The sequence below is a fragment of the Rhinolophus sinicus genome, linkage group LG16 (assembly GCF_036562045.2).
Source record: "Rhinolophus sinicus isolate RSC01 linkage group LG16, ASM3656204v1, whole genome shotgun sequence".
In the NCBI taxonomy this organism is placed as follows: domain Eukaryota; kingdom Metazoa; phylum Chordata; class Mammalia; order Chiroptera; family Rhinolophidae; genus Rhinolophus; species Rhinolophus sinicus.
In genome coordinates this window covers 24,982,824-25,004,664 of record NC_133765.1, presented here as the reverse complement: position 1 = coordinate 25,004,664, position 21,841 = coordinate 24,982,824, and the positions used below count along the sequence as shown (strand labels likewise).

The following is a 21,841-nucleotide window of genomic DNA, read 5'->3' as shown; positions in this document are numbered from 1 at the left end:
ATCACCTGCCCAGACCTGAAGCTGACCCCGGGGCCTAGAAATCTGTATTTTAAACTCATCCCCCAGGTGCTCTTTACCTATGGCCCACAGCTTTAGGGTATCGTCTAAGTCAGCACTTGTTAGGTTTTAGGATTTCACAGACCAGTGAAATTACAAACGAATTTTCGTTCTCATGAGGAGTTGTCCATCCGTTATTCTGCAAAGAGCAACGAAACATGATGGCCGTCAACTTTCACCTTAACTCATTTCACGAAACATGACATGCACTTGGCTTTGTGAAAATCTCCATAGTCTTTACTGCCCAGTTTGCTCAGAAAGGTGCATGTGTCATCCTGGTCCAGCAGGGGGGACACCAAAGGACCTTGGGCAGCACTTTGGGGTGAGTGAGGGATCCAAGAGACAAGGCTTAGCAGAGAAAAATGTTGTCTTGCGTTCTTTTATTTACTGTATATATGCAGGTGTGTTTTATATACAATGCTTGGTTCTAGCAAAGAATCTTACAAAGGCATTCTATTGGTAATCTTCCCCCAAACAGATTCAGGTAAAACAGACCTTTGTGCCCTTCACAGACGACCAAAGCTTGGGACTTCATTACTGATTTCAGTTTGAGGCCATACACACAATTCAGAATATACATAGCTGGGTTAAGGGGATAGAAGCGGGCTGAAAGAAACCACAGGATTCACAATGACACTGTGTATCTTGCTTGCATTAGGGCCACAGTGTGAACAGCAAACGTGAGAGTTGCATAGCTCTTTCACTGTAGTGTGAGGGGCTTCGGAAATCTACGGTGACTGCACGGCGGGTGGGCAAGCAGCCGATGTGCCCAGCTGGAAGCTTCGCCAAGGGCTCACTTCTCCGCCTCTCCTTTCTTAGGTTCTTGTTTCAGTTTGTAATCAGCCAGGGCAGCCTTGATCGCATCTTCAGCCAGCACTGGAAGGCAGGGGAGGAAAGACAGCCTAAGTTTCCAGACACAGAAGTAATCTTAGGAATGGAGTCTTTTAAGAGCTGAGGGCAGTGGTGCTGGGCCAGGCTTAACAGTCACCTAGCCAGGGTGCTGGGGTGAGCAGCAAGCCTGGACACCAGCCAGCCATTTCCTGAGCCAGATTCTTCCTGTGCTGGCTTTGGACACAGACTGGGGTTAAATACCTGGGACTCTACTTCTTTAGCCTCTTGGAATCTACTTTCTTTCCTGTAAAATTGGACAAGCATGCTTTTCTTGCTGGGATTGTATGAGGACTTACATAATGTGTCTGACACATAGTAGGGACACATTTGTTAACTCTCATCTGCTCACATGAAAGTCTGGAGTAAATGTATGAGATGTGATCAAACAATATGGTGGATATCTAAATAAAAAAACTTATTAAAGACACATTGCCATTAATCCCCCTCAAAATACACCCCCTCGCTTCGAACACACTTACCCCATCGTTCTTGCCACTTTCTGAAGCAGTTCTGGAAGTCCTCTTTCGTGAGTGTCTTTAGTTGTGCTATCGCGGCTGCCTCGATGTCCTGAATCTATTCAAAACATTTACCTTTCATGGTCATTTTGACTTTGGGGAAAAGCCAGAAGTTGCACGGTGCCAGATCCAGTGAATAAGGTGGATGAGGACACACTGTAATGTTTTTATTTGACAGAAATCGCTGAATACCAGAAGTGATGTGTAACACAGAGCATTGTCATGATGGATGATTTACGGCACACTTTAAAACACACCTTCTCTCAACTGTAGTTCACAGCCAACTGACTGCACCAAACAAGCTGAAGCTTGTCACCCACTGTCACTAAGGTTCGATGTGCCACTTCCCATACTGAAGATCCCTGCCTTTCTGCTGGATGGCACTCAGCAGCAGCACTCGCTGTATTTGTTGATCAGAATGGAAAGGCTCCATGTCACACACCACTTCTGGTACGGCAATTTCTGTCAAATAAAAACATTATAGTGTGTCCTGTCTACCTTAGTCACCGGGTTTGGCACCGTGTGACTTCTGGCTCATCCCCAAAGTCAAAATGACCATGAAAGGTAAATGTGTTGAATAGATTCAGGACATTGAGGCAGCCGCGATAGCACAACTAAAGACACTCACGAAAGAGGACTTCCAGAACTGCTTCAGAAAGTGGCAAGAACGATGGGATAAGTGTGTTCGAAGTGAGGGGGGTTAATGGCAATGTGCCTTTTACTGTAATAGTTTTTTAAACATAAACATTTACCATGTTGTCTGATCACACCTCATGGCGGATGTTGATTAAGCTGCTGACGTAACGTGGGCCATGTCATTTGTTGATGGGATGGTGTCTGCCACATCACCCTCTAAGAACCCAAAGTTTGAAAATTTACTTTGGAGTCGATATTAAAAGTGAGGCTACGGGGGGAAATAAAAATGGAGAGAGCTGGAATGACCGCAGAAAGCAAGCAAACAGCAGAGAGCCTCAGCTCAAGGTTTCAGCACCCAGAGGCCGAATGAAACAGCTGGCGTTTTTCTGAAGCTTTGTGCAAATGTTTACAAGCGATGGCCTTTATTCATGGGTACTTGAAATTCCAGTGCTAGTGCAAAGAACTCGGGTCTTAGCAGACTTCTTGAGGATTGCGTCAGTGCGTCCCTGTCCCAGCACGCCCTTCTCCTGTGAGTCTTACCTTGGCAAGAGACCTGGCTCTCAGCTGATTTTTAACTACTTTGGTCAGTAAATCTCCACCAATATGTTACGGCTGCTGTTTGTCATTCCCTCCTTTCCCAAGAAGGTTGAGAGAAGATGGAAATAGCTTTAGATTTAAGACAGACTGATCTGGAAAGCCAAGTATCAGTCTTAAGGCATCTGGGCTTTCTCCTCTGACAGTGCAGAGGGGAAGACTGCATAGCTGGGCTTAGTCATTCCACATACACAGATGCGACCCCAACAGCAACAGCATGTGGACAGGAAGTGATGAAATAACAGAAACACACCACGAATAAGGTTATGGTGAAATCTGAATTTTCTCCTCTGCTGCTCTTTAGTTTACTACCATGGGGTGGGAACAGCAGATTCTGGAATCAAAGATTGGGGCTTAGATCCTGGCTCTCCCACTTTGAAGCCATCTGACTGGGGTGCTTTAACACGAACCCCCGTTTCCCCATCTGTAAAGGAGAGGTAATTTACACCTTCTGTAGCCTGGAGGGCGTTTCTGAGGTTTGGAAACGATGCCAGGAAGTGCTCAGCACGACGCCTGGCACACTCCACCTCCTGTAGGGCTCGCCTGGAATTGGCTGCGAGACCACAGGGCTTGAGCCCTCTGACAGTTATAAGGCGGACTCCGTGACCACAAGGGACACATCATTACTCTGTCACAAATGCAAGCTGACGCCATTACAAACTTCTTCCCAACTGTCCAAGCTCACTGGCATTCTGGAGAGCAGAGTACTTACTGGAGCAGTGCAGTTTCACAGGAGGAAGGCAGAGTTCCTTGGCGATATCTGTGTTTTTGATTGTCAAGGCTTCCTCTACCTGAGAGGCACATGGGACAGAGAAGCAGTGTTAGTGGCGCTCTTTCTGGACGGACAGCAATACCAAGGGAAAATCAAAGAGGCTCTCAGGACAGGCTTTCTGTTACTAACCCCACACAAAGGACCGAGGACCTTCTGAGGAACCCCACTTGCATGTCAAGCCTGCAGCCTGGATTCTCAGGCACGAAGTATACACACCTGCATTGCTTGGCTGGGGTAAACAAGGCTGGTGAAGACACGTCTATAAGCTGGGAGAACCTGTGAGAAGTCTCTTAAGGGTCTGCTTTTATTTTTGTTGAAAGCAGTGATTTCCTATGCTGGTTTTATGACTATCAGCTTCTCCGATGTCCTTACAGCAAATGTTCAGAATAAGTCCCGTCAACTAGAAGTGCTGAATGGCACCAGGAGAGGTGTCAGACAGGCTGGTGGCACTCGGGCACTCTGGAAGTGGCACAGATAGGTCTTGGGATGAGAGCTCTCTTTAGGCTCAGCCTCTGCTGAAAGGAGACTCGTTCCTCCAGACTGAAAATGATGCTGGTCAAGAGCCCGAAGTCCTAACAGGAGGCAGGCAGTTCCTTGTCCACGTGGAACCGGGGCCCACTGCCTGAGGGGAAGCCAAATTTCCCCATCTGTCCCCCAATTTCCCAATTCCTCTAACTCCACTGAATTATGATTTAAGTTCTGTTCCTCGAAACTCAGATGGGAGGATCTCAAGGTCAAAGAAAAGACTTTCTTCCCCCATTTTCTGATCACAACCCATAGCCCCCTAAGTATTGAGACATGGGAGTACAGGTGCTTTGTCTCTTTACTTCCCCTTTCCCTGAGGCCAGTTCTTGACAAGTCTGTCAGAGGCATCTCCTGCCAGAACTGTGGTCAGGTCTATGCTTCCGTGGCCCGGAGAAGCTTGCCAACCAGAAGGCCCCAGGCCACAGGAAGCAGGTGGCATGTGGAGTACGGCTTTGCTGTATAGCTGTCCAGCTCCCCAAGCATGTATCTCCATGACTCTGCTCCCCTGGGGACACAAAGATGAGTACCGTGCAGTTTGGCTTTTCTAAGAGGTTTTAATGACGACTAGATTTTAGAAAGTCCAGCTCGTCACTGGGCTTGGGACCTTCTACTTCTGCAGCTGCTGGGAAAAAGCTTCGACAGGTAAAAAAGATGGAAAAGCTGTTTCACCCTATCTTATCACCACTCTCAGAGGGCCTGTGACCAGCCATCTGGATCATTGTTTTGATGTGTTTGTTCGCTTTTCCCCTACCATCACTGTGTTTTCAATTCTTCCATCTCTCTTTTTGCACAGGCCAGTTTGTTATTTCATGAATCCTTGTAAGCTACCTGCAATCCTTCCTGAAGCATGATGGAAATAAACAAGAAGAACCACCCTCAATGCCTCCTGACCTGACTGAGACTCCTAAGAAATTATAACAACGTGAGCAACCTTGGAGAAAACCAAGGATTTCTTTTCAGCTTTATAGTTTGTTAGATGGAGAGGTGAGGACCTTTTTTTCTTTTTAATTAAAAATAAAACCACCAAAACCCCTAAACAAATAAAAATGCTCAACAACAACATAAGCAAAACAAAACAAAACCCCCAAACTAAAAAACATTTAATAAAATTATCCACAATTCCCAAGGTGGAGAAAAATTTAATCAAGATCTGGGTAGGAGAAAGTTAAAAATTTTTAGAATATTTAGCAAAAAAATCATAGTTCCTTTCCCCCCCCCCACTCACTAGACACTTCCCTTAACTGAGCCAGGTTTGTGAAGAATGTTATTTAATTCTGTCAGATTTGCAAGCAAGCTTACCGTCTTCCCTTTCACCCATTCAGTGGCTAAGGAGCTGGAGGCAATTGCAGAACCACAACCAAATGTTTTAAACCTGGCATCCACGATCTTCCCCTTTTCATCCACTTGAATCTAGAAAAGAGACAGGTGTTAGGCCACCCTGTAGAACTCGGCACTCATGGAGGGTCACTGGGGCTGTCCCCAGGAGCTCTGGTCTTGCTTTCTACACTTAAGTTTTGGCATTAATTATTGAGTTTGCTTTGTTTCGAAGAATTCAGTGATGAAAAGTTAAACGTAGGAACAATTATACAGAATTATATAGGCCTAGCTGGTAATGATCAGCGGAAGAATAGGCCCTCTCACCCCGTTATTGTTTTTTGTTTTTTTTTTCCCAACCCTAGCCTGCTTTTTGGCTATGAAGTTCTACTGGTGGCTGCTGGGTCCATTTGCCTCTTAAAACACAGGGAGGATCTGCACTAAAGGTCTCTGGTTAATGCTTTTTTTCTTGAGAGCCCAGTTGCATTTAGTGGTTCCCTCCTGCCTGGTTTCTGTTTTCTACAACACGCATCAAGACTTTGGCAAACGGCTCACCCACCATGATGAAGCAGATTGTGGATATAGCTACCGTTTACCCAGAGTGCCAGTCAGGCCTTCCTGTTGTCTCCAAGTTGGGGGAGGTTGGATTTATTGCATTTCTTATCTCATTGGGGATTGCTAACTCAACTGTTGTGGTTTTCCTTTGGTCAGTAAAATTCACAAAACTTTTTACTTAGCTGAATTTGGAATTTAAGCTGATTCAGTGTGTAGAAAGGTGAGATTAGTTCACTATATCAGAAAGGGTCAGCATAGTACACTAACAGGAGAACTATGATTCGGGCTCCGGCTCTAATCATTTATAACACTGACTCATCCCATCTCACAGGAATCAAAACGCTGACCAGAGGAAATGGTATATGTGCAAATGCTTGCAAACTATGAAGCACTGTATAAACACTGGGATTACCAATTATTAACATTAAAAATGAAAACCAGCTCTACCTGCAATTTCATTACATCACCACACGCTGGAGCCCCCACTAATCCAGTTCCAACATTTTTAGATGTCTTGTCAAGAGACCCCACGTTTCTAGGATTTTCATAATGATCAACAACCTGAAATGAGAGGGTTAAGAGAAAACATGATCACTTTTCTGGCGCTGATTTGACTTGACGGGAAGCTCCGTGAAGTCAGGAACCTGAACTTGGCAGGTGATCACCAAGTACCAAATGTCACCTGGGTAGGAAGGCTTACACTCATGTCAGTGAGAACCATTTGTGATCCAGAGATTTGAGAAAAATCAGCCAAATCACGCCTTCGTTCCATAGGGTTTTTCACCACATATACTTAGTTGACCTTTACCCACCAAAGTCGCCAGATTTGGGCTCAAACATTTTTATTGTTTCCAAATAAAATCCATTCTTAGTGGACAATGATTACTATTAAAACAGTCTAAAAATACCTATGGTCCATAAATTGAAGGCTTTCCCAGGAGCCTCAAGAAGGCTGTTACAGGGGAACAATGCTATGGAACGTGTCCATTTCTGTATGACGATAAAAAATCAGTTCCATCACCGTTTCAGGGTCCTGAAATCGCCCCGGTGCGGCAGCGCACCCTGGTGGCTGGAAGGGCTGCCAGCCCGAATTGAGTCAGAATGTACCGTCAACAAGACACACCCCTGGGTGGGGGAGGAGCAAGGTCCTTGGCAATGGGCTGAAGCCAGGCAGAATCAAGATCTATTCAAACTGGCATACCTTAGTCTTTAATAACCTTGAGATTTGTTTACCAGTTAACCGTACGTATACCGATCTTCCAGTCCCCTCCCTCCACCAAGCCAACCGCAGATGTTGGCGCCAAGCTCAAGGACCTCCAAGATAATATCCCATCTGGACTTTTGCCTCGTGTTGATTTACTGCATTCTTTAGTTAGTCGTCTCGAGTGCGCGAGTCTCACGTCTAAAGGACTTTACGCCCCCGGAAGGCCAGGGCTGCAAAGTACGCACCTATCTCAACCCCTCCCCCAAAACAAAACGAAAATAAAAAACATGATTGTTGGTCACGTGTCTGACTCCACTTGGAGGCTACGAACTCCTGCAAGAATAACAACAGCGGCACCATAAATGGTCTCCGTGTGCCGGGCACCACGCAGACGACTCCCGAGCATTATTTCGTATAGGGGGATGCTAACATAGCTATTTTACAAATGGGGAAACAAGTTCAGCGGAGAGCAGTGACTTGCCCAAGGTCGCTTGGCCAGGGCGGTGGCCTGGCTGAAGCCAGAGCCCGCCGGTGTCGGGGAGAGGGTGTGGGTGTGCGTGCGTGTGTGTCAGGCTGGCAAGTCCTAACAGGACCCTCCTTCCTGGGCTGTCGGCATGTTTAAGGCTGGAATGACGGACATCGCAGCTAACGGCGCGGCCCTCGGGCACTTATTTGTTTACATGCGCAGTTAGTGTCACTGCTCGAGGGAAAGTTAGTTGAGGCAGACTCGTGCGAGGGGGCGGGTCCTCCATCCCCGGCCAGGCGCCGTCACTACCCCGGCCCATAATGGGGGCTCCCCGGGCAGCGCAGAATCCCACGGCCACTCCTCCCTAGGCTGGACCTCCGTCGGGCAACGGCACACTTGGGTTCTTTCTGTGGTCCTCGCACTCCCACCCCCAGATCGGTGCGGAGTCCGCGCAGCCCCTCGCCCGCTCCTACCTTCTTGTGATAGAGCCGGGCCGGAGCTGACAGCTCCCGGGTCGGCAGTCGGGGGCTCCGGAGCAACAGCGCTGACGCAGCCCGCCTCAGGCGGCCAGCTCCAGCCGCCGCCATCTTGCGGGTTTGCGCCTGCGCAGGCCAAACGCGAAACTAAGGGCAGAGGCGCTCCGGCGAGTCGGCTCCCCGCTAGGAGCGCGCGCGCCCTTACGTCACCGCAACTTCGCGCCTGCGCCCTCCCTCTCCGTGCACGTGTCAGCGCTTTGGCCCCGCCTTGACCACGCCCTTTGGGGCGGGCGGGGCTCGGAGCGGGAAGGTCTGAAGTCGTAGGAGGGATTGTTCTCCGTGCAGCGTTGGGATCCAAGAGAGCTTGGGCTGTAGTGCGGCGCCCAAGTTTGCGTTCATAAAGCCCGCTGCCGGAATGCGGCGCATAGGATCAGCCAGTCCACCTTTCTTAACCTTGATTTGCAGCTAAGGACGTTGAGGTTCAGAGTGGTTTAGCAACTTGTCCACGGTTGCTCAGAGAGATTCATTTGGGATTGGAATTCGGACAATGGCGAGTTAGAATCCCGGTACCGCTTCTTCCTGGTTGTGACCCTAGGCAAACGACATCAGCTCTTTTAGCCTGTATCTTCTCTTTTTACTACGTAATTCAAGGACAATTCTTTCATGAATAAATATGCGTTGAGTACCTACCATGTGTCAAGGCGCTATATAGTAGGCTTTGGGGATCCAACGGAAAGAAAAAGACATACTTCCTGCCTCATTAAGCTCGCTAATGAAGGAGAAAGACAATAAATAAACACGCCAGTACTTCCCTACCTCAAAAATGGGAATCTTAATTGAGAAAGAAACGAACACCATGTCCTGATTTTTAAAAAACGTATGTACCTATGTTTATGCCTGTATCTACTATATAAACAGTAAACTCCCAACTTATTTGACAATGCCTGGCAATTGAGAGTTTCTAATTAAATGCTTAGTAATGCAATTTATTAATATCGGTTTGCAGAATATGATCTTATAAAAAGAAAACGCAGACGTGTAGGTAACGCCCACTAGGCACCAGGCAGTAAGTAACATGATGGGGAGGAATTTCTTTGGGACATGGGTTTTTCTCAAGAATGGGGAAATCGATCCCCGAGGGCTTGGAGTTTTCTCTGCGTTTCAGTATCAATTGATGACAGACTTGAACCACGCTCCAGGTCAGAGAGTAGGCAGTAAGGAAAGCATTTATTCCCAGAATCATTTTTGACCTTCTCAAGATGGCGCCAAACCCTTCCCCACAGTCATCACGCTCACTCAATGACTTCCTCTAATGGCCTCCACTTCCTGCCCAAAGACCCAACTTCTGTCCGAAGTTGCGGCGGAACACATGCCGTGTTAGTGAGTTATTTTTTCTCATGAGAACTTTTGCTGGCATATAAAATAACATGAATTGAGTGTCTTTAGAGATTTCCCCACCACCCGAGGCTCACATTGTCCCTTTAGGTGGGACGAGAGCTAGGTTTTGATCAGGCGCGCGCCGCGGGCAGCTTCTACTCCAGCGGGTCTTCGGCGGCCGAGTGAAAACCCGGGAGTGACTGGAAGCGCAAGATGGCGACGGCTGCCGCAACATCGGCTACAGAACCGGAGACGGAGCCCCAGGCGGGGCCCAAGGCTGAGGGTGAGGAGGATGAGATTAAGGCGGCTAAGACGAGAAGGAAGGTGTTATCGCGGGCTGTGGCCGCTGCGACATACAAGACCATGGGGCCAGGCAGGGACCAGCAGGAGGAAGGCGTGAGTGAGAGCGATGGAGATGAGTACGCCATGGCTTCTTCAGCGGAGAGCTCCCCCGGCGAGTACGAGTGGGAGTACGACGAAGAGGAGGAGAAGAACCAGCTGGAGATCGAGAGGCTGGAGGAGCAGGTGCGCTCGGGGGTGGGCAGCGGGCTCCTTCCCTCAGGTTCCCGGGCGCCGGCCCGCCTCCCCGGCTCTGAGCGGTAAGAAAGCCGCTAGAGCCGCAGACCCGCTATTAGTCACCATGGCGACCGTCATTTGGGCGCTGACTGCTCGCCTGCTGCTTGGCACGCGTTAGCCCCCTGAACCCTCGCAACGACCCAGTGAGGACGCAGTGTAGTCCCCGTTTTACTGCAGAAAACGGGGGCTCCTCGTGGAGGGGAAATGCTCTTGCTCAAGATGAGACTTCCTGCCCGTGGCGAGTCAGGCTGTGAACTTTGAACCGACTCCGCAGCTCCCACTCCTAACCACTCTGTTCAACTATATCCGGCAGTAGGAATGAGATTCTATTTGTAGGAGTTATTTTCCTGTAGGAATGATGACGGTGACGAAGTACGGTGTGGCAGGAAATCTATTGACCTTGAGGATGATAATCGAGATGGAAAGGTTCGATTTCAGCACTGGGGGCTGAGGCCCCAGTGGTGATGTTCCCTGTCTGTGTGCGCTTGGTCGGATTTCTTAATTTCTGTGAGTCTCGGCTTCCCTATCTGTAAACTGGGAGCAACAATTCCTGCATCATATGATTGTCGTATCAGTAACCGTATACAGCCAGGTGCCTGGCTCCTTTTAGTAACATTATCTCTAATTTGTAACTCCTGTGTAATCCAGAGTCCCAGCAGGACATGGGACATTATCCGCCTTCCTATTAGGATAATTTGAGAAAAGGTTAATACAGAGGCTGTCGTGTTGATAAAAGATGTGGGCAGGGAAATCCGGAGTGAAGGTTTAGTACGCCAGGGCTCGGTGTGCCTTTTGGTAGAGGTGAGGGGAATGGCTGGTTTCCCGAATTACTGTGTGGAGAGGACACCTGAGAGGAGCTGAGGAGACCGTTGGTCAAGGAATGCAGCCCCAGTTTTCCTCAGGGATTGGGGGGCAGGAAGAACTACCCTGAGCTACCTGTCTTCCTGTCTCCAAACACCTGCTAGTGGCTTCTGCTGGGCAAACGCAGCTGGAAGGAAGAGAGCCAGCCACCCCATCTATGTGGTCCACACAGGGGGCACAGGACATGGAGGAGAGGGTGGCGTGGGTTTGGAGGGGCAAGCAGATCGAGCACATTTTCATGTTACAGGCGAGGAAACAGGCTCAGAACAGATGATGAGATGACTTGCTCAAAGTCACTCATAAAAGGGGGGTTTTGAACTTTTCAAGGTTGTGGACCAAATGCTACACTGGATACGAAATCGCTTAGTGATGTGAAGTGTTAACCTAGCTTCCTCAACCTTGCTGAGGGTGAGATTCCTTGTAATGTCCTCCCCAGCAGGAATAGTTTTGTTAAGTTGTGGAAGCGTAATTTCCCCCATTCGTATAGCGCACCCCACTCATCAGCACGTGCAAATGTCAAAGGAACCAGGTGGGATAGGCAGGTGGTTACCATGCTTTTTATAAATGAGTATGCCGAAGTTCATTCAGTCTTTTATTCATTCAGCACACGCAGTGTAATGTGGGGTGCCAGGCTGGGTCCCTGTCCTGATGGAAATGTCTCCTTCAGACTTCGGGCCTTGGGCCTTTCAGTGAACCATTAGCTCACTTGGATCTTACCATTCCATGAGGTAGGGGAAATGGGATTATCTGTTTTAGTGAAGGGAGGTTTGGAAGCAGAGAGATTAAGTCCCTGATGGAAGGTATCCAGTTTTCTAGAGAGGAGGGTGGCTCAGAGCAGAGGTCTCCTGGGTACAGTGCCCCCCCGCATCGGGCCACTGAGGTTGGGATGGAGCTCAGAAGGTAACCACACAGGATGGGATCTGGCCAGGGATGGTGAATTGAAGAGCCTCTGGCTTTATCCTTTGTCCTGGGGTCTGCAAATTGACCCAATTTTTCCAAACCTCTCCCAGCGCTTCCTAATCCCACAGCTTCTATTTCCTGCTGTAACTACTCTTACGGTGGAACATAATGATGAATGACTTCCAGATAGGCCTGTGAAAACCTCAGCTGCCATGTTTGCCAATTCCAGTTCTCATTCCTGAGTGTATTTTATGAAAGCTCACAAGTGAGTACCCGTGGTACCTGCCCTTGTAACAAAAGCCGAGAGTTCCCATTATTTGTGTTGGTGTTCTGAAACAGGTTATTTCAGCTCTCTGAGCCTCTGGTGTCCCAGTGGGCAAAACCATGTTGCAGTATTTCCTCCCTCACGTGTCTGTAAAGGGCAGCGTTTGACGCATGGTAGGTGCTGTGCCAAGGCCTGCTCCATTCTCCTCTCCTGTGGTTGCAGCAGTGCGTTCTTTCCCCAGGCCTCTGTTATGTCTCCACCCCCATTCCAGGGCCAGGGCGTGTGCTGTTGGGGAGTTAGGAAATCAGTTAGCCGTCACCTGTGCGCTGGCTCGGCTGCCTCTGTTTAAAGCATCCTCTGAGGTTAATGATCTGAGACCAGCGTGTGTACCCCTTTGTCAGCGCTGATTGAACTTTGTGGAAATGTCTCTTCTAAATGCATCTCATTATGCATTTAATAGACACACTTGCAGACCACCTCCCCAGATACAGAATCTGCATTATTTGCGCCTACAAGTCAGAAATTTAGACCAAAAGTCATCTTAGAGCCAGTTCGTCTACTTCAGTGACTTTTACACCTTTTTCTTCTGACCTACACGTGGTACTCATGTGGGGGGCACTTGCGTACACATTCTTCACACTAACTAGTAAGGACTCTCTCTCCCTCTTCATTCTCAGAAAATGCAGTCAGACCCAGGTGAATTACGAGTGGTGGGGTGACAGGGAGAACCTAGAATGTGCTTTATTGAGGAAAGTACTTCTTCCACAAACTTTCTAAACCATTGTTACTTGTGTGACACACTTGACAGTCCGTTTTGAAAGATCAGTGTGTTGTGACAACCAACTTGAGAGCCAAAGATTTACTCCAGTGCCTGCCTGGTACAAGGGCGGAAACCAAGAACCAGTGGAGGAGGTTAGAACACTTGTGTCTTGACTGAGTCCAGTCCTTTGTTAACCCATCACGTAATCATGGGATGGGTTCCGCTTGTCAGGTTTTATAAATCACGAGCAGGAGAACATTGCTGGAAGTTTTAAGATTTTTAAAAGAATTAATAGGGGTCATGCTCTTATCTGTTCCCGATTCTTCTTTATCTTTTTGTATGTGAATTGAGACATACAAACACTGTTCATATCTGTGAATTATAAAGTGTGGTAGTCAGAGGGATACCACTTACGCCACCACTTGTCTAAAGAGTTAGAACTTCCTCGGTGCCATTTCGTGCACCTGTGGGCTTGTTCCCTATGCCATTGTCCTGTCTGTGCCCTCCTCCCTTGTCCTTCCTAAAACCTAGGTAACTGCTTTCTTGAATTTCCTGTGCTTCCTTCTGTTTGAAAACATGTATAGTTTTATCACCAAAGTATGTATCCGTAAGCAGTGGATTGTCCACTTTTGTTTGTTTTTGAGCTTTTTAAACAGTGTATCAGGCTATACATAATCTTCTGGGACTGCTTTCCAACAGCAGTGGGTTTCTGAGATTCATCCGTGTTACTTGTGGCTGCAGTTCATTAATTTTGACTACTGTATATTTAGTGTATCGCTGTGTGAGCCATCCCACAGTTTATCAGTTCTTATGGCATTTGGATTGCTACCGTTTTTTGTTTTTTTTTCCCCCTATTACAAACAAAATACAGGTGCATTGTTACTGTTGAACTGTGCTACTATTGAACATACGGGGGTGCCAAAAAAATGTGTATAAGTGGACACTTTGGTCAGCGTTGTTCAAGCAGTAGTTCGCCGTCATCAGAAGTGTCTGGACGCTGATGGGGACCACTTTGAGCACCTCTTGTCATTGCAGAAGTCACACGTGACTTGTATTCATCTTTTGTTATTGGTATATATTGAGTATTACAATTTTAACAGTTTTCCTTTCTTAAAATGTGTATACAATTTTTTTGGCACCCTCTGTATAGAAGAGGGTCTCTAAGTCAGTGTTTTTCAGATAGGGGTCATGATCAGGGGTCATGAATTCATTTTAGTGGATACAACCAGTGCCACCTCTGTCATCTATTTTTTGTCGGCTTAGGTTTGTTTCTGAGTGCTTCAGTTGGTCAGTTTGTCTATTCTGTGTCAATTTCCTGGTCTAACTCTATTGCTGAGACTTGCTACCTGGTAAGACAAACCTTCCTTTGTGTATTTTAATGCAATAGCCACTGTCTAGATTATTAAGAGTACCTTGTTAGATGGCAGATGTTAATTGGGTGAAGTATAGGTAATCTGCTCTCTTTGGAGAGGGAAATATTTATTGCTGAAATGTTGTGGCAGATGGAAGAGTAGATACTAGTCTAGTCTCCACGTCGACTTACGGTAACCCCATACCCCAACTTGTGTGAAAGCTTTTTTAAGAAATTAAACTTTTCCTTTTGAGATAAGTGTACATTTCCCTGCAGTTCCTGTGTACCCTTTACTCAGTTTCCCCCAGTAATAATCTTTTGTAAAACGATAGTGTCTTGACCCAGAGTGACATGGATACGGTCATCACACAGATGGGTCCCCTCACAAGAATCCCCTCCCGTCGCCCTTTTATGGCTACAGTTCCTGACCTTGGGCAGCCAGTCGTCCGTTCTCCACTTCTGGGATTTTGTCATTTCCAGAATGTTGTCTACATGGATTCGTACAGTTTGTAACCTTTTGGGATTCGCTTTTTTCTCAGTATAATTTCTCTCATGATCCATCTGCATTGTGTGTGTATTAGTTGATCCCTTTTTAATGGCTGAGTAGTATTCCCTGGGGTGGGTGTGCCATGGTTCCTCATTCACCCATGAAGGACATCTGGTTGTTTCCAGTCCGGGCTGTTGGGAATAAGGCTGTTACGACATTCACCTGGGGTGTTTGTGTGAACAGAGGTTTTATTTCTCTGGGAAAATGCCCCAGGGTGCCCTTGTTGGGTGATATGGCAGTTGTATGTTGAATTTTTAAGAAATTGCCAAACCGTTTTCCAGAGTTGCTCTACCCATTTTGCATTCCCATCAATGTAGGCGTGAGCCAGTTTTGTTTTGTTTCTCCAGCATTTAGTATTGTCACTATTTTTTATGTTAGCCATTCGATTAGGTGTATAACGATACCCCATTCTGGTTTTAATTTGTATTTCCCTGATAGCTAATGATGTTGAACACCATTCATATAGACCTGTCAGCCATCTGTGTGTTCTCTTTGGATATATATGTTGGTTCATGTCTTCTGCCCATTTTCTAATTGGATTCTTTGTTTTTTACTGTTGAATTGGGGTTATAACTTTTAGATATTAGTCCTTTGTCAGATACATGGTTTGTAAATATTTTTTTCCAGTCAGTACCTTGTCTTTGCATCCTCTAAATAATTTTACAGAGAAAAACGTTTTAATTTTGATAAGGTCCTAATTTGCTGAGAGTTTTTATAGTGAATGGTTGTTGGATTTTGTCAAATGCGTTTTCTCTGTCAATGGATGTCATGATTTTTGTTTTTTAGCCTGTTGATATAGTGGATTACAGTGATTGATTTTCAAAGATTTCACCAGCTTTGCATACCTGGAACAAATCCCACTTAGTCATGGTATATAATTCTTTTTATGCAGTGAATTTAGTTTCTTAAGTTTTCCTCTCCACACTGTGCTACCTGTATCCCACTTATTTTGATTTGCTGTATTTTCATTTTCTTTCAGTTCTATGTATTACAAAATTTTCTTTGAGACTTCCTCTTTGATCCATAGATTATTGAGAAGTGTATTGTTTAATTTCCAAGTGTTTAGAGATTTTCCTCCTGTTACTGATTTCTGCATTGATCCTATTGTGATCAGAAGATGTACTCTGTATGATTTCATTTCTTTTAAATTTGTTGAGGTTTGTTTTATGGTCCAGGATATGGTCTCAGTGAATGTTCTGTGGGCACGTGAAGGGGAAAAAAGTGTACTCTGTTATTACTGAGTAGAATATTCTATGTATGTCGATTAGAATATATTGGTTGGTGGTGGTGTTGAGTTCTGTATCTTTGCTGGTTATCGATCTGGTAGTTCTTTTAGTTGCTGAAATGGGGGATGTTGAAGTCCCCAGTATAATTGTAGATGTGTGTGTTTCTTGTTTTAGTTCTATCAGTTTTTGCTTCATCTATTTTGAGGCTCTGTTGTTTGGTGCATACACATTTAGCATTGTTTGGTGTTTCTAGTGGGTTGATTCTTTTATCATTACGTGATGTCCCTTTTTATCTGACAGTTTTCTTTGCTCTTTATGTGTTATTAATGTAACCATTTTTGCTGCTTTTTGATTGTTTGCATAGTCTGTCTTTTCCCATCCTTTTACTTTCAACCTACCTACATCCTTGAATATGAAGTGAGTTTTATGTAATCAGCATGTAGTTGGGTTGTATTTTTACCCTCTCTGCATTCTCTTCCTATTAATTAGCAAGTATATTTGGACCATATACATTTAATGTAATTATTGATACGTTAGGTCTAAAGCCTGACATTTTATTTTATTTTCTTCTTTTCATATTTTGTTCTGTTTCTGTTGTCTTGGCTGCCTATGGGTTACTTCAACATTTTTTAGGATTCCATTTTGGTTTATTTATAGTGATTTTTAGTGTATTGCTTTGTATAGTTCCTTAATGGTTGCTTGTATTTCAGTATATTTGACTTACGTGGTATTTGTGTTTTACCACTGAGTGAGGTGTGAAAATCTCCCTTCCATTTACGCCCCTTTGCCAATCCTATTTTAAATATCATTGTTTTGGGTATCGGCTAGTCATGAAATTTTTGTTTCAGTTATCACATACAATTTAGAAAACTCATAAGGAGAATTTACCCACTTTTCTGCTCTTTTTGTTGTTCTTTCTTCCTGATGCGCCAAGATTTATCACTTCCTTTCTGTTTGAAGAACTTCCTTGAGCTATTCTTGGAGAAGAGTAAGTCTGCCAGTAAGAAATTCTTTTAGCTTTCTTTTGTCTCAGATGTATGATAGCTTTTCAAGCAATTATTTTACTATTGTAACTTTCAGTTTGAAAAGTTTCAAGTATAAAAATAAATCTTTATGTACTGATCACTCAGCTTCAACAGACACCAATCTGTTGTCATTCTTGTTTCTGCCAACATGGGTCACCCCTCCTCCCCGTCCCCCCTTCCTTTTTGTTTGGTGAAAGAAAAGAGCTATTACCTGTGTACCTGGCGTGCGCTAAAGCACGTTACTAAATTGTCTTTAAAATCCTCACAAGCGTCTTCCCTATTTTATAGATGAAATGAAGGCTTAGAAAAGTTAATAACTTGCCTGAGGTCAAACTTTGTGTTTATTTGTTTCATTAGAATGTTTCCTGTATTTTAAAGAGAATCCAAGTATGTTCTGACAGGAATTGTAAGAGATTTGAGGGAGCTTTATGACTCTTATAAAAAGCTTCTTTTGGGGGCGGCCGGTTAGCTCAGTTGGTTAGAGCGCGGTGCTCTTAACAACCAGCTCGCTGGTTTGATCCCCACATGGGCCACTGTGAGCTGCGCCCTCCACAACTAGATTGAAAGAATTACTTGACTTGGAGCTGACGGGTCCTGGAAAAACACTTAACTAAATAAAAGTTTAAAAGAAAAAAGGGAAAGAAAAAGCTGCTTTCATTGATTTCCCCCCCCCCCCCTTTTCCAGAGGGTAAATGTTGCCTTTCTGTTTCAGAGGCTCTCCCAGATAGCACGTTTCTTTTGTTTGTGGCAGACATGTGCGTTGTCACCAGTGGTGAGAAAAACTAAGTCATTTTGATGGTGGCATTTTAATTTTCAACTTCTGTGCCCTTTCCTTTTAGCTGTCCATCAATGTCTACGACTACAACTGCCACGTGGACCTCATCCGGCTGCTCCGGCTGGAAGGGGAGCTTACCAAAGTGAGGATGGCCCGCCAGAAGATGAGTGAGATCTTCCCCTTGACCGAAGGTAGGTAACCCTTCACCAGCCACACTGCTTTTACAAACCCAGAATTTGCAAAACATAAAATGCCCAACAGGTGGAGGATATTATGATCTTTGTGATTGGATCTTATTTAGAAGTATAAACCTTCGATGTGCTCCGTGCAGGTGTTAAGAATTGCGTTTCTGTGAACTGTGCCAGCTTGTGTAAGATGGATGAAACATTTGCGTGCTGAGGACGTGCAGGAAGATTCCTGCTTTCTGCCCGCCCTGTGGTGAGGGAGGTGCTAACGCAGGAGGTGTTGTCTTGCAGAGCTCTGGCTGGAGTGGCTACATGATGAGATCACCATGGCCCTGGACGGTCTGGACAGAGAGCACGTGTACGACCTCTTTGAGAAAGCCGTGAAGGATTACATTTGTAAGTTCCCCGGGGGCCTTTTCCAGTGTGTCTGGCTGTGTCATGTATGTAGCCTCAGTCTCTGCTGTCGCGGATCGTATTGTGAGATGCTGCTGCCCAGAAAAGAGAGCATTAGTCTAGTAATCGGAGAGCTGTGAGTTCAGTTATTATCATCGTCTGTGGTTTTTTCATTGAGGATATTTGGTTTTAAAATACAGGCATACCTCGTGGTAGTGTGCTTTGCTTTATGGCGCTTCACAGATCATTGCATTTTTTTAAAAAAACAAATTGGAGATTTGTCGAGCAAGTCTATGGGCGCCATTTTTCCAACAGTCTCAGGTGATTTTTTTAGCAGTACAGTATTTTTTAATTAAGGTATGTACATTGTTTTCGTAGGCATAATGCTGTTGCATACTTTATAGACTATATAGTGCAAACATAACGTATATGCACTGGGAAACCGGAACATTTGTGTCACTTGTTTTATTGCAATATTCGCTCTGTGGCGGTGGTCTGGAAGCAAACCTGAAGTATCTCCAAGTTGCGCCTGTATACATAGGAGAAATATTTGTAGTAAGTGAACGAATACACTCATAGGAAGAACTTACGTGGTATTTCCACATGATTGAAGATCACCTTTTACACATTGCAGGGCTTTTTAAAAGTTTTGGACAGAATGGGTTCTTTTTTTTTTAACCTTAAAAAACCCTTTATTTTGAAATAATTATAAATTTACAGGAAATTGCACACATAGCACAGAGAAGTCCTGTGTGCTCACTTCATCCAGTTTCTCCCAATATCTTGTAGCTAGAGTACAAAATCAAAGCCAGGAAATTAACCCTGGTATAATGTGTGTGTGTAGTTCTGGGAAGTTTTACACTGTATAGATTCGGGTAGCCACCCCGTCATTGAGGTACAGAACCGTCCGTCACCCCAGAGGTCTCTCCCTGGTCTGCTGGTGCGGACGTTTTACCTGTGCAAGTGACATGTAGATGCCCAACTTTCCTTGAAGTGCCTTTACCCTACCCTGTGGATTGTGTAATTCTCTAAATAATTTCTCTACATACATTGGACACCACATCAGGAAACGCTATGGACAAATTGTTTTTAAAAAGCCTTAAAAAAAAAAATCCCCCCTTTTACATCCAACTTCCTTCTTCCCTGACTTTCCTCACTCAACACTGTGGGCATTTTCCCCCTTACGAGAAGCATCGGTACGTAGATGATAGACCGCTCCGAGGGAGGGAATTGTTCATGTACCTTTACCAGCCAAGAATTGATCAAGTGTTCAGTTTTCATAATTTGAATAATGAAAATACTAGGTGTTTTGTGAATATAGTTATAGCGAATGTGTTTTTAAAAGCTCTCCTTGGGCCTCTGCTGCCCGCGTGGCCTCTTAGAGTCTGACAGAATTCCAAATGCATGCTATTCCCATGTTTTCTGCTGATCCTGTTCCTCCTTTATTCACGTCTCAGGGTCATCATTAGCAGCAGCAGTTCTCGTTCTCTAAGGATCTCTTGTCCCTCCCCAGGCTGTCGTGGTTTCCAGTCCTTTATGGTTGTGCAGGAGGCCTAGGCCTCTCTGCTGTCACGTGGTGCTGCTGTCAGTATGCCCTCCCTCCCCACCAGCGACGTCAGGGCTGCTGGGGGTCAGGAAGCCAGATAACCACGCTTCATAGGTTATGTCTCATAAGGAGTTTTGAATGGGAGCCCACGGGGTCCTCGTGTTATTTTCAGGAGCTTTAGTGTGTGGAAACGTCACTGGTTTTGAATGTTCAAAAGCCACGTTTCCCTGCTTCTTAGTTTTGAACTATGTTTTTGTGCATTTGAAGATACCAGGTGTAGCCCTCCATCATTCCTCAGCATGGACTCAGTGCTGACGTCAGGCTGTGCAGGAGGTGGTCATGGCGCCTCTAACAGGATATGGCTACACTCCTCTGGCTCTTCAGAGATTGTGAAAATCAGGCTCCTCGGTCTTTGGAGGAACCTCGTGCAGAGGCTTTGTGCCTGTTTTGGAACCTGGGATCTAGTGACACATCCTTTTGTTTGCCTGTCATAGTCATAGTGGCCTCTGCACCCTTAGGTTTTCTAAGGTAAAACACTACTCAGAATATTTGCCTGTCTCTAGATGATTTAAATGTTGGGAGAAGCCACGATCTAATATATTGAAAATGACCCCTCTTAGAGGAGCAGCGGTGTCATAGCCCATCTGAAAACTTGACTTACGTTCACTAAGGGCTTCAGCTCCAAGAGCTAGCTTATTTGCATTTTTATTTTGCAGCCCATCTAGCAGCTTTATATTGGTGAGTGAAAACAGAGTGGCTTTGTCTAAGTTCTTGAAATAAACCTACTTCAATGATAAAGCAAGCGTCAGGAAAACAAAGTAACTCTCAAATGGACTTCTTTATCTTTTTAGTATTTTTATTTGACAAGGTTAGTGTATAGGCCTCTGAAATAATTGTCAGGTCTTTGAAAAATATAGACAAAATGTGCACAGTAAGAATTGGTGCATGCATGAAGAATTTAATTCCTTAGTCTGGTCTTAAAGCTGTGGGAGTGAGTATATAAAACGTTTAAAAAGCAGTGAAAGAAATAAGGCAAGCAGATCCTTTTTTGTCATTTAAACATCATTAAAAATAGACATTTAAAATATAGATTTGTAGTAACAGGATTGGTACTGTAATTTTTTTCTTTCACTTTGACCAGAAGGCTTAAAAATGAATCAAGATTCAAAAGTTGGAAAATTGGAGGCTTTGAAATCTTTGTGAAGATTGACTCAGATTTGTAACTATTTTCATTGAAATCTATTACTGGATTCCTTCAGTTTTAATAAATAAACTTTATAATCATGTTTGTACATATTACTACCTGGAATACACTATTTTTGCAGTAAAATCTCAACAGTTGTACCCAGTAGGAACGTTGTTTAGCTATCCTTCCGTTTCAGGCTGTGGTATTGGCGTAGGTAAATTGGGACGCTTGTTAATGGTGCTCTGGTCCTTTTTGCATGAATGAGTACTTTTTTGGTGGGCACGTTTCTTTTGTTATGCGTCAGTTTTGATATTTGGGTGTTTTATATCCCAAACTAACAGAACACTTCTCATTTTCAGGTCCAAACATTTGGCTGGAGTACGGCCAGTACTCAGTCGGCGGGATCGGTCAGAAAGGTGGCCTTGAGAAAGTCCGCTCTGTGTTTGAAAGGGCTCTCTCGTCCGTCGGTTTACACATGACCAAAGGCCTGGCCATCTGGGAGGCTTATCGGGAGTTTGAAAGTGCGATTGTGGAAGCCGCCCGGGTGAGTGACCCTGTCTCGTGACCAGTGCTTCCCTTGGAATAGTCGGGGCTGTCCTTGTCCGTGTTCCTTGAGGGACATAGTTAACAGAATGGTCTTCACCCATTCCTTAGCGTGTGGCCAGTAAAGTAAGTGAAGTTAATAGTCTTCGTGGAGTAGCTAGAATGATGTCTTTGACTATAAAGCAGATGACCCTACAATTTGTTCCTTATGGTGAAAAATACTGTTTTAGTTACTGGTTCCAGGATAATATATAAGCGTAACCCTGTCACCTCCCACCCCCAAATCGTGTCTAGTAGTAACTGCGAGAGATTTGTCCCCA

At 45.1% G+C, this 21,841-nt stretch overlaps 2 protein-coding genes across 5 annotated transcripts in view; one reads left to right on the top strand and one right to left on the bottom strand.

Moving 5' to 3' along the window:
• Positions 1 to 422: 422 nt before the first annotated feature.
• Positions 423 to 8,190, bottom strand: ISCU (iron-sulfur cluster assembly enzyme). The gene is made up of 5 exons (XM_019757515.2): positions 8,003 to 8,190; positions 6,307 to 6,420; positions 5,290 to 5,400; positions 3,406 to 3,484; positions 423 to 933 (listed from the first exon to the last, which is right to left on the bottom strand). The coding sequence occupies exons 1-5, from the start codon at positions 8,114 to 8,116 to the stop codon at positions 851 to 853; spliced, it is 501 nt and encodes a 166-aa protein (XP_019613074.1). The 5' UTR covers positions 8,117 to 8,190; the 3' UTR covers positions 423 to 850.
• Positions 8,191 to 9,488: 1,298 nt separating this feature from the next.
• Positions 9,489 to 21,841, top strand: part of SART3 (spliceosome associated factor 3, U4/U6 recycling protein) — a 30,296-nt gene continuing 17,943 nt past the window's right edge. For 2 of the 4 annotated variants that reach the window (XR_002139677.2, XM_019757493.2), the window contains exons 1-4: positions 9,489 to 9,907; positions 17,733 to 17,859; positions 18,145 to 18,249; positions 21,338 to 21,522. Coding sequence is in view for 2 of the 4 variants with exons in the window: in XM_019757493.2 (XP_019613052.2) it covers positions 9,596 to 9,907; positions 17,733 to 17,859; positions 18,145 to 18,249; positions 21,338 to 21,522 (729 nt within the window). In the remaining 2 variants the exon portion in view is untranslated. The remainder of the gene's footprint in view (positions 9,908 to 17,732; positions 17,860 to 18,144; positions 18,250 to 21,337; positions 21,523 to 21,841) is intronic. The other 2 variants (XR_012492736.1, XM_019757494.2) reach the window with 1 other exon arrangement.